The following is a 12991-nucleotide window of genomic DNA, read 5'->3' as shown; positions in this document are numbered from 1 at the left end:
CCGACTGCGCCACCCAGGCGCCCCTGCTTGCTTTAAAACATAAACTTCATGGAGCACATAATGACTTTGCAGATCATAAACTTCCTTGATGTAGCTACTGACCAACTTGTGACCTTGGGGTAAGGTCACAGAGCCTCATATTTTTTCATCTCAGTCAGGAGGAGGTAGGACTGTATCATTACCAGAGACAAGAGTATAGGATTAAAGCGTGAGCTCTGGAGCCACTTTGCCTACATTTGAAACCTGGTCCTGCTTCTTACTTGTGGTGTCCCACAAGTCACTTAATTTCCAGTTCCTTAGTTTCTTTACCTGTAAAATGGTGAATCCTAACAGCACCTACCTCATAGTGTTGTTCCAACGCTTAAGTGAGTTAAGGTAGGTAAAGCATTTAGCACAGTGACTAACTGTCATCATTGTTACCATGAAATTCCCTTTATGATCTAAAATTTGTTATTTTGTCTTTTTTTTTTTTTTTTTTTTTTTTTGTCCTAGAAGATTTCCTAGACCCCCTCTCTTCTCTTTTCCTGCCCCGGACCGACTGCCTTTCCTGCTGTCACCCTCTTGGTGACAAATCTTGGATCTTCCTGGGCTCCCTTACAGTGCTACCCTTCCCAGAAGGGCTTGGCTGGTGTTGGCAATACCTCCTGACCAGTCTGGGTGGGGTTCCTATGGGGCATCTGTGAGGTATACTGCCTCCTACAGGCCAGAAGCAGTGACCCCACTGGCCTGGCCTGAGAGTCAAAGCCTTTTGCCCTTTGGCCACCTCTTAAGACCTGTGCTCTTCTGATTTGGGAATATCCAGAAGGTGAACTACATTATATCAAACACTCCCCATGTGCCAGTCCCTAATACAGAGAAGTACAGGGTATAAGCGGCTAAGTGTGCAGGCTCTGGAGTCAGGCTGTGTGTGTTCACATCCTGGCTCATACACTTACTGGTTGTGAGGCCTTGGGCAAGTTACTTTGCTGAGCTTCCTTTTCTCATTTGGAAAAGGAGATAGAATAGTTTTTACTTCGTTGTTCAGTTATAAAAATGAAATAACTACATAATGAGGATAATTCATATACAATCTGGAGTAGGAAGAATTCTTAACAATGAGTAAGAATTAGAAACTTTTCATTTTCCCAGCGCTTTTGGATTCCATTCTTTATAGTATAGTTCCGTTATTTTGTTTGCAGTTGTGTGATTTTCCCAATCAACTGCATCCATATTCAAATGTTAGTACAAAAGCAATTTGAAAGCCAAATGTAAGTGGTTTTTATTTAACTGTTTGATTCAGTTCAGCAAACACTTATTGTGCTAGTCACTATGCCAAGAGCTGGCAATATAACTTGGAGTGACGTATGGGGTCCTGCCCTCAAGATGTTTACAGTTTAGAGGGGAAGGTGAGTATTTAAACCTTGTAGACAGGGGCGCCTGGGTGGCGCAGTCGGTTAAGCGGCCGACTTCAGCCAGGTCACGATCTCGCGGTCCGTGAGTTCGAGCCCCGCGTCGGGCTCTGTGCTGACAGCTCGGAGCCTGGAGCCTGTTTCGGATTCTGTGTCTCCCTCTCTCTCTGCCCCTCCCCCGTTCATGCTTTGTCTCTCTCTGTCCCAAAAATAAATAAAAAACGTTGAAAAAAAAAAATTAAAAAAAAAAAATAAACCTTGTAGACAGAGGGAACAGTGTGAGCTAAGGCACAGAAATGTAAGAAAGCCAGACAGCCTGACCCAAAATAAGGACGTGCAAGTTGCTCTCCTTAGCCAGAACTTAGCTCATGGAGGCAAAGGGGTAAGAGGGCTGGGAGGGAGGAAAGAGGGCAAAAAGGTGAGAGGTAAGGCCGGGGAAGTTCCAAGTCATCGAGAGCTTGGATGTTATACTTAGGAATTAATTTGAGAGCAGTGAGGAGAGCCATTTAAGGACTTTTGGTAAGGGAGTAATGAGATCACATTGTGTTTGTAAAAGGTTATTTTGACTTCAGTAATGAGATTGAGTTGGAGAAGACCAAACTGGGGACAGAGATTGGTTAGTACATTTTTGCAGTAGACCTGTGGAGGGGTGATGAGGACCTGGATTAAGGTAGCGGTGAGGAAGAAAAGGGAAAGATACAAAAAATGTTAAGGAGCCCGAAATGATGGGTGAGTGGTGGTGCTGTTGTATGACAAGTACAGGAGGGACAAGTACAGGACACTGAGGGGGGATAATAGTGAGTTCCATTCTCCATTTAGAAATGTTGAGTTAGAGGTACTTGCAAAATAAACAAGTGGAGGTGTCCAGTAGGAGACTGGTGTCAGTGGGAGCCTTTGGGCTAATACTTGGGAGTCATCTGCTTGCAGATGGTAGTTGGACCACAGGAGTGGGTAAGATTCTTCAGGGAGAGCAGGTGGAGAAAGAAGAGAAGAGACCAAGGACAACGCCCCAGCTTGGGTTCACTGATAATTAAAGTTTGGGTAAGGCATATGCAGCCAGCAGAAGAGAGAGAAAGAACAGTAACAGGTGGTGTCTCAAAAGGTGGTGGAAGAGAATATTTCAGAAGACAGAAAACAATATCAGAGGCCACAGAGGCATCAAGTTACGTCAGGATGGAGGAGGTCCATTGGATTTGACAAGCAGAGGGACGCTGTTTGAGGGACTTCGGCATCTTCATTGCTCACATGTAAAGCCTGATCAACAGTGTCTTTCTTGGAGAGAGAAAGGGATAAGAAGGGGGACACATGAAGAGAAGGATCTGTGTTCCGAAGAAACCGGAATGCACCTCTAGTACAACACAACCATGTCGTTAGGATTGCTTACAGGCTGAGCCAACCCATGAGACTGAGCTGAACTGCACAGATGCATTCAGTTGTATGACTCAGAGGAGACCCCGGTTAATAATTTCATTATAAATTCTTTAGACTTTGTCCCTGCATATAAACAAATATGTGTGCTTATACGTATACACAAATATAATTGTAAAAGTAAATATTGGCTCATGCTGTGCGTGCTCTTCTGAGAACCTGAGTAAAGTAATCATCTTTCCATGTTACTACATGTAGAGCTATTCCAGTCTTTAATGGCTGCAAAGTATTCATTGTTCAAGTGGACTATAATTTATTTAACAAATTGGACCCTGAATGATGAACTTCTCATTGTTTCTAGCTTTTCACTATCACAGTACCTATAAGGGTATTTTTGCACACGTATCATCTTTGTACACTTTGGCAGAGTGAGTGTAGGTTAAATTCCAAGGACTGTGTCTTACTTGTTTCTCTTTGTGCTGATCTTTCTATTTTACAACGTTGTACATTTTCCCCTTTCGTTCACATTTTCTCATGTATTTTAGTAAAAATACATTCTTTATATGGGTGTTTCATTCCACCAACATTTACTGGACACCCACTCTGCCAACCCCTACCTTCTGCCACTGTGTTCTCTGCTGGAGAGACAAAGATGGACATGTCACAGCTCTTGCCCTGAAGCTGTCTTTGGTGGGCAAGAGAGATAGCTGACCAGATGATTACAACTTACTGTGACAATTATTGGGAACAGAAGCACAAGGTGCTAAGGAAGCACAGGGGAGGAGAGGCACCAACCAAGACTGGGGGGTGTTAGGAAGACTTCCTGGAGTAGGGGACTCCTAAACTGAGTCTTAAAGGCAGAAGGGAAGTTAACCAGATAGAGGGAAGCAAGAGTATTCCAGGCAGACTGAATGTTCATTGGAAAGTAGGTGGGAGGAGACAGATTGTGAAAGGACTTGTGTGACAAGATATGAGTTTGGATACAGGATTGAAAGCTGTAAGTGGAGGAGTGAAATGGTCAGATTTATGTTTTAGAAAAAATATCCTGAAAACAGAAAACAGTTAAGTTTTGGGGTGCCTGGGTGGCTTAGTTGGCTAAACGTCCAACTCTTGATTTCAGTTCAGATCATGATCATGAGTTCATGAGTTCGAGCCCCACATCGGGCTCTGCTGAACCTGCCTGGGATTCTCTGTGCCCCTTGCCTGCTCGCTCACTCTCTCTCTCTCCCTCTCTCTCTCAAAATTAAATAAATACACATAAAAGAAAGAAAGAATAGTTAGGTTTTAAAAAGGCCACTCTGGCTGTAGTGTGGGAGATGCCATTAAGGGGTTTGAAACTTAGGCAGAGAAGCCAGTTGGGGCCGTTGGAATCAGAGATGACATGCCCGAAGACAGGGTACCCCACTCTTGTTAATCTTTTGCTAAGTGGTTTATGGTTTTACTTATTTAAGCAGAATCTCTCCCTAATGTATTCAGACTAGCTATTGCAGATGTAAGAAAGCAATTGATTTTTTTTAAATATAGCTAATATTTGTCTACTTTTTAAGTGTTTAAAATTTTTTTTATCATTTATTTATTTCAAGAGTGAGTGTGAATGGGGGAGGGGCAGAGAGAGAGAGAGAGAGAGAGAGAGAGAGAGAGAGAATCCCAAGCAGCACACAGAGCCTGACACAGAGCTTGAACCCATGAAACCATGAGATCGTGACCTGAGTTGAAGTTGGGTGCTCAATCAACCAAGCCACTCAGGTGCCCCTCTACTTTTTGTTTTTATTTGTTATTAAAAACAATTTTTTTTAATGTTTATTTATTATTGAGAGACAGAGAGACACAGAGTGTGAGCAGGGGAGGGGTAGAGAGAGGGGGAGACACAGAATCTGAGCTGTCAGCACAGAGCCCGACGCGGTGCTTGAACTCACGATCTGTGAGATCATGACCTGAGCCGAAGTCAGTCGCCCAACCAACTGAGCCACCCAGGTGCCCCTACTTTTTAAGTTTTTAAATCTAAGTGTTTAGTTGATTTCTTTGCTTTTCTGTGTAATTATTTTTGAGTACTTTTGCATATTGATATATTTTTGATCCTTTCCCTCTTTTTCCATTTTTATTATGCACATCTCAAACATACATAAAAATAAAGAAAATCATAGAACACACCCCCATATGCCCTTCGCCCAGGTTCAGTAACTGTTAGGATTTGGTCCTGGGGCACCTGGGTGGCTCAGTCAGTTAAGTGTCCAACTCTTGGTTTTGGCTCAGGTCATGAGCTCATGGTTTTGTGAGTTTGAGCCCCGCCTTGGGCAGTTCTGCTGGCAGCGTGGAGCCTGCTTGGGATTCTCCCTCTCCCTCTCTCTCTCTGCCCCTCCCCCACTTGCACTGTCTCTGTCTCTCTCAAAATAAACAAATCAAAAAAAAATTTTTTTTTTAATTTTTTTTTTAACGTTTATTTATTTTTGGGACAGAGAGAGTCAGAGCATGAACAGGGGAGGGGCAGAGAGAGAGGGAGACACAGAATCGGAAACAGGCTCCAGGCTCTGAGCCATCAGCCCAGAGCCCGACGCAGGGCTCGAATTCACGGACCACGAGATCGTGACCTGAGCTGAAGTCGGACGCCCAACCGACTGAGCCACCCAGGCGCCCCAAAAAAAAAAATTTTTTTTTAAAGATATGGTCCCACTTACTTCATCTTTCCTTTTTTCGTGTTTTTGTGCTGTTGCTGAAGTATTTTAAAGCAGAATCCCAGACCTCTTATTATTTCAGCTTTACAGACTTCAGTACACATCTCTGAAAATTTCCTATATTTTTTGGATACAAATTTTCTTTTTTTAATTTTTTTAAAATTTATTTTGAGAGAGAGAAAGAGCAAGCAGGGGAGAGGGGCAGAGAAAGAGAGGGGAAGAGAGAATCCCTAGTAGGCTCTGCGCTGTTAGCACAGAGCCCAGTGTGGGACTTGAACTCACAAACCATGAGATCATGACCTGAGCCAAAATCAAGAGTCGAAAGCTTAACTGACTGAGCCACCCAAGCACCCCAGATACAGATATTTTCTTACATAACCACAGTGCCATTATCATTCCTAACAAATAGTAATTTCTTGGTATAATTTAATATCTAGTGTATATTCATATTCCTTGTGTATCTCAAAATCTCTTTTAATAGTTGGTTGATTTGTTGCAGTCAGGATTGGAATCACACATTGCATGTGGTAGTTTGAGCTCAAAAGACTCTTAATCTATAGCAGTCCATAACGTTACTCCCTTTAAAAAAAAAAAAAAAATCAACAAATGAATAAGCAGGAGCACCTGGCTGGCTCAGTCTTCGGGGCATGTGACTCTTGATTGCAGGATCATGAGTTCGAGCCCCACATTGGGTATGGAGATTACTTAACAAATAAAATATTTAATAAAAAACAAACAAAAACCAGAATCAGACCTGTAAACACAGAGTATAAACCGATGGCTACCAGGGGAGGGGGGGAGTAGAGGATGGGCAAAATGGGTGAAGGGAAGTGGGAGATACAGGCTTCCTGTTATGGAATGATATGTTACAGGAATGAAAAACATAGCAGAAGGAATATAGTCAATGGGACTGTCATAGCATTGTATGGTGAGCATAGCATAAGGTATAAACTTGTGGAATCTCTATGTTGTACACCTGAAACTAATGTAACATTGTGTGTCAACTACACTCAAATAAAAACTTAATTATAACACAAAATAAAAATGCCATTGACTATTGAGGAAATCAGGTCTGTGGTCCTGTAGAATGTCTGTCCCACATTCAGGATGTGTCTTTTTCCTCCTACTATAATTTAACTTATTCTGCTGCCTCTCATATTTTCTATTAGCCAGATAGCTTTGAATAACTAGTTGGATTCTGGTTCCTGTTTTCTTTGGGAGGAGGGTGCAGGACTACTCATAGGTAGGGCTGTGAAGTGCTACCTCTGTCCGATAGCCGCACTCTTCGGGGCACTAAGATTGATTAGTGGTTCAGGCATTGACAGCTCCGCCCTCCATTATAAATTTCCCCGTCAGCCTTTCATCGAATGAGTTCATCCACTGATGCTTGTCACCTGAATGAATTATTTCATCATGGGCTATGAAATTTTTAAAAATTCTGTCAATCTTTTCACACTTCTTAGTTGAATAAAGAACATTCCCTCAATAACTAGGGCTATTTGGTTGTTCTGAAATATAATATGTACCAAAAAGACAAGACAAATGCTTAATTCATTTTCTTTTATTGCAATTTTTGAATTAAGGAGTTGGTACTTTAATTGTTCCATTTTAAGTATCTATTGATCATGCTTCTATTTTATGACTTATTGCATTGGCAAGTCTAGTGATTCTCCTGCCATGATTATCTGGTTATCTCAGCCTTTGAGAAATGGGTCTTCCTTTGCACAAGAGGCTTTACATCCTTAGGTATGTGAATGACTTTCTGCATGTCACACATCAGTCCCTCTAGTCCTGTAGTTTTCAGTAGAAAACAGAACAACCTTTCCTTTGGTTTCTCCTCTCTTGTTTCAGGTCACACTGTGAATAAGATGCGTCAGCACTCAGATTCAGAAGTGGCTTGTCTTGCTGGAGAAGTTTACACTGAGTGGAGAACTTTCATTGAAAAACATTTAGATAGACCTTCTATTGAAGTGCGAAGTGACCCCAAAACTGAGACATTCAGGAAAAATGCCCAGAAATTACTCTCAGAAGCCTTGGAATTAGAGGTAATGTCTCCTGGTTGGAATGTGATTCTCTTAGGTAAACGAGCCTCACATTTTCATAATGATCTTTCATAGTCTTAGTGCTTTGGCTTTATTCTACCTAGGCTTGCTTTCTTTCTTTTTTTTTTTTTTATTAAATATAATTTATTGTCTGATTGGTTTCCATACAACACCCAGTGCTCAAAAACCTCTGACCTCAGCCGCAGCAATTTCCTACTTGACACATTTCCAAAGGCAAGGGAATTAAAAGCAAAAATGAACTAGTGGGACCTCATGAAGATAAAAAGCTTCTGCACTGCAAAGGAAACATTGAACAAAACTAAAAGGCAACTGACGGAATGGGAAAAGATATTTGCAAATGACATGTCAGACAAAGGGCTAGTATCCAAAATCTATAAAGAACTCCCCAAACTCCACACCCGAAAAACAAATAATCCAGTGAAGAAATGGGCAGAAAACATGAATAGACACTTCTCTAAAGAAGACATCCAGATGGCCAACAGGCACATGAAAAGATGCTCAAGGTCACTCCTCATCAGGGAAATACAAATCAAAACCACACTGAGATATCACCTCACTCCAGTCAGAGTGGCCAAAGTGAACAAATCAGGAGACTATAGATGCTGGTGAGGATGTGGAGAAACGGGAACCCTCTTGCACTGTTGGTGGGAATGCAAACTGGTGCAGCCACTCTGGAAAACAGTGTGGAGGTTCCTCAAAAATTAAAAATCTTGGGCGCCTGGGTGGCGCAGTCGGTTGGGCGTCCGACTTCAGCCAGGTCACGATCTCGCGGTCCGTGAGTTCGAGCCCCGCGTCAGGCTCTGGGCTGATGGCTCGGAGCCTGGAGCCTGTTTCCGATTCTGTGTCTCCCTCTCTCTCTGCCCCTCCCCCGTTCATGCTCTGTCTCTCTCTGTCCCAAAAATAAATAAAAAAAAATTAAAAATCTACCCTATGACCCAGCAATAGCACTTCTAGGAATTTATCCAAGGGATACAGGAATGCTGATGCATAGGGGCACTTGTACCCCAATGTTTATAGCAGCACTTTCAACAATAGCCAAATTATGGAAAGAGCCTAAATGTCCATCAACTGATGAATGGATAAAGAAGTTGTGGTTTATATATACAATGGAATACTACTTGGCAATGACCAAGAGTGAAATATGGCCTTTTGTAGCAACGTGGATGGAACAGGAGAGTGTTATGCTAAGTGAAATATGTCATACAGAGAAAGACAGATACCTTACGTTTTCACTCTTACGTGGATCCTGAGAAACTTAACAGAAGACCGTGGGAGAGGGGAAGGAAAAAAAAAAGTTAGGGAGGGAGCCAAACTATAAGAGACTCTTAAAAACTGAGAATAAACTGAGGGTTGATGGGGAGTGGGAGGGTGGGGAGGGTGGGTGATGGGCATTGAGGAGGGCACCTTTTGGGATGAGCACTGGGTATTGTATGGAAACCAATTTGACAATAAATTTCATATTAAAAAAAACCCAAACAAACCACCCGGTGCTCATCCCAACAGATGCCCTCCTTAGTGCCCATCACCCACTTTCCCCTCATCCCCACCCCCCAACCCTACCTGGGCTTTCTTTAAGGATTCTGAATTTGTAAACATTCTGGGAGATAGTATTGCAGAAAGACTAGCAAGACCTGGATTAAAACCCTGGCTCTATTAGGAACTGGTTGTGTCACTGTAGGCAAATCCCTTAATGCTTCTGAGACTTGACTTTTTTATCTGTAAAATGAGTATTATAATTCCTATCACCTATAATTATTGGAAAGATGAAATGAAACACACAAAGAATAGTATATATAGTATGTGATGATTAGAAGTCACTTAACGAGTATTGGTTCCTTCCTACTTAAAATTCTTCCCCTTCCCACTGAAGCAAAAATTCTGGTATGGACTCTGCTATGGACTCTATTGAAAAGACACTACTCCCCCTTTTTAAAAATGTCAGCACTCATACCTTTAGTTCCAAGGCATATAATCAATTGGCAAGACATAATCTGTATTGTTTCCATAGCTGAGAGTTCAAATGTTAGTAGTTTGAGGTACACCTGGTAGTTTTGCTCATAATCATCAAAAACAAATCTTATAGATCAATTAATATTTTCAAAAAATCAGATGTAACATCCATATTTTTTCCTATTCTTAAGATATCCCTATTAAAATATACTTAAAGAATAATTTGAGAGGCACCTGGGTGGCTCAGTCCATTGAGCATCCAGCTCTGGATTTAGGCTTGGGTCATGATCTCACGGTCACGGCATTGAGCCCTGCATTGGGCTCTGCCTGCTTGCGACTCTCTCTCTCTCTCTCTCTCTCTCTCTCTCTCTCTCTCTCTCTCTCTCTCCCTCTCCCCCTCTCTCTCTCTCTCCCCCTCTCTCCCCCTCCCTCCCTCCCTCCCTTCTCCCTCCCTCCCTCTCTCTCCCTCCTTGTCCCCCTCCCCTTCTCCCTCTCCCTCTCCCCCTTTCTGCCCTTCTCCTGCTGGCATGTGTGCGCACTCACACTCTCTCAAAAATAAATAAGAATAATATTATTAACAAAAGAAACAATTTCAAAAGTCTGATTTAAACGCTAGGTCTGCATTCTCTGAGAAAATATTTTAACCTTTCTATCTCAATTATACATCTACAAAAGAAAGGTAAATGGACTTGTGGTATGTTACTTTTTAAAAATAGAGTTTTGGGCTTTTTAATACAAACTTATGATAGAAAATGAGAAAATGCAGAAAGGAAAAATAAAATCACCATTGAACTACCATCAGACATAATCTTATTGACATTTTGGTGCATTTCCTGTTTGGTAAATTATTATAGCTCTTTAAATGAATATTGGGCAAGTTGATGATTATACGATATTTATTAAGAGCCAATCATATGCTAAATGTTCCATATGATGCTTTTATTGATTATTTAAATAACCGCCGAAAACTGACGATTATTTACATTTGCATTTTACTTTTAACCTTGATCAATATCAGTGTCATTTTATATATCCTTTTCTATATATCTTTATTTTTTCATGTTTATAATTTTTAATGTCAATTTGATAGTTTAGTGAATTAATATGCTGTAAGTTTGCTTAAGTTCTTCTAAACGAAGTTTTAATATGACTATTAAACCCTTGAAAGAAGAAAAAAATATGAAGACTGTAAGTCTAATTTTCCAGAGTATCGATTAGCCAACAAGGTTTGCTATTTAATATTTTACATAAAGTTTATTTTTTAAATAAGCCAAAATTATTGCAGGAACATAGAGTGTGGGTATATAATATGTAGTTAATGTGGTGGTAAATACCAGTTCCCTGTGGTATCTTTTTAAGTAAATGATAATAACGAAGCTATGCTTGTAAGGATTAATGAGCAGTTTGCCTGCTATATTAAACTCCATAATAATTATCCTTTTAGTTTATCCATTAATTATCCTTTAAATGGCACATCAAGTGGTAAGCACTCAAGTGTTACAAAGCAAAGTTAAAAAAGTGATACATTCGTTAGTGCTTCCCAATGTAATTGGAAAAAATATCAGATTAAGCATAGCTGAATGGTTTTGCTCCCAAAGAATAAATTTTTAAAATTAAAAATGTGCATCTTACCATCTTCCTTCGGCAAAAAAAATCAATCTGTTTTCCTTGCATAATAAACAGCATTTGATAGTATTTTTATCAGTTTGGTATGTCAGAAGATATAAATATAAGCACTTTTATATAAGGTTAACTTCTAGCACCTATCATCATCTGAAATATTTCCATATTAGGGTGAATCAATGAACCATCTAATCCAGTATCTGGTCTTTGACAGTAACCAATGTTGAGTGCATTCAAATCAGACATCAGATCTCCATAAATGTACTCTATCAGCCAGTAGTAAACCATTGGGTAAGTTACTGGCCCAATGACTAAAAAGCCTTTACAATTTGATCCTAGTATGTGTTCTTGCAAATTCACTCATTACATTTTTGTAGAAAAAATGGTCTCGTGTTATTTGTTTGGGTCATGTCCTTTAGTAGTGAAAGCCACAGATGAAGAATATACACACACAGCCAAAAGGCGCATCTCTTTATTACTCTACACAGGTCTCGCTTTCCAGATTTATGGATTGTTTCCTTGTTCTTGGAATAATGGGATAGATGAATAAAAACTCCACTTTTGAGACCCATGCTCCATTCCCCTTTACTTCTCCCTTCCGGATCTTCTTTGTTCTTCCCTGTCTTTTAGATCTTTCCTCATATGAACGTCCCCTGTGGTGTCATTCTCTTACTTCCCCTTCCTCATTATCCACTCTCCTTCCTACCTCATGGCCTGTGATCATTTTCCTATTATGTCATTAAAAAAAAATGAACCTGATTCTCAAAGTGAGCCCGTATCATTAAGAGTTATGAAACACTGGCCGGTTGGCCCAGTTGGTTGTCGGATGGTGCTAATGAGATCCAGGTCAGGGGTACGTCCCCATATGGGACTGTTAGTTTTTCCTTTGTTTAATGGCCTCAGACTGCACCTCTGGCTTTGACCAGCTCTCTCATAAATGTATTCGAGTGGTCAAAAAGGAGTGTGGGTAGATGTGTACAAATCCAGTCAAGCTATTGGAAAACTCATACGAAGTTTGCTCCCAGTGGATATTCAAGTCAACAAATGTTTAGTATTGGTGCTGGTGCTGGACAGAATATAAACATAAATGAGTCGCATTTCCTGGGCTAAGAAAGCTTATCCTTTCTTGGCTGAGAGCCTGCAAATGACTAAATATAAGGCAGGATGAAAATATGTCTGGAATAGCGGTTTGGCAAGTGGTGTAGACACACAAAGGACAGAACAGTGAAGTCTGATGGGGGAATCTGGGAAGGTTTTATGGAAGAGATGACAGTCGAAGGGGATAGGATTTTCCTAACTAGAAAATACATATTAAAATAGAAACATTATATTTCAGATCTCATCTTTTATGCATAGGATATTATTGAAAGAGCAGGAAAGGATGGAAGTATACACAGGGAAAAAGGATATTCATTTAACAAATGCTTACTGAGCACTTGCTTTGTGCCTGCACCTATGCTGGGCATCAGGAATTCGGGAATAATTCCAACATGGTAACAACCCTAGAGGGGCTCACCATCTTCTGAGGGAGATAGATAATAAATAGTCACAATCCAATGTGGGAAGTTCTACACTTGAGGTAGACACCTGAAGAAGACCTCCTTTAGCTTGCTTTTAAAGAGCTTAAGGATGTGGCAAACATCACTAATTGATTATGGCACCATTTCCCACTGGGTCCAGACTCCTTGATGAAAGACAGCTCTAGATGGTCACATTTTATATCTTCCCTAGTTACAGCCAGTTTGTCCAGGATTGGACACACAGTTAACTTACAGGTACAAATAGATAAGGAAGGCAAATCAGATTCTCTGTCTCTGAGAAGTGTGAACTAGGAAATGGCAAGAAAGCAGCAGTAGGAGTGTTGAAGCAGAAGGGGTGTTGGAAGAGTTACAAGGGAGCAGACAGAAGCTGTGGGCAGAGATGTGTA

The 12991-nt window shown here is 40.8% G+C and overlaps 1 protein-coding gene across 2 annotated transcripts in view; it reads left to right on the top strand.

The window, feature by feature from the left end:
• The window catches only part of TCEANC2 (transcription elongation factor A N-terminal and central domain containing 2), a 37303-nt gene that overhangs the window by 19931 nt on the left and 4381 nt on the right, over window positions 1–12991 (top strand). For both annotated transcript variants that reach the window (XM_058696002.1, XM_058696003.1), the window contains exon 4: window positions 7280–7473. In XM_058696002.1, the coding sequence (XP_058551985.1) occupies window positions 7280–7473 (194 nt within the window). The remainder of the gene's footprint in view (window positions 1–7279; window positions 7474–12991) is intronic.

This window comes from Neofelis nebulosa, chromosome 2 (genome assembly GCF_028018385.1).
Source record: "Neofelis nebulosa isolate mNeoNeb1 chromosome 2, mNeoNeb1.pri, whole genome shotgun sequence".
NCBI lineage: Eukaryota > Metazoa > Chordata > Mammalia > Carnivora > Felidae > Neofelis > Neofelis nebulosa.
This window is presented reverse-complemented; position numbering and strand designations above follow the sequence as displayed.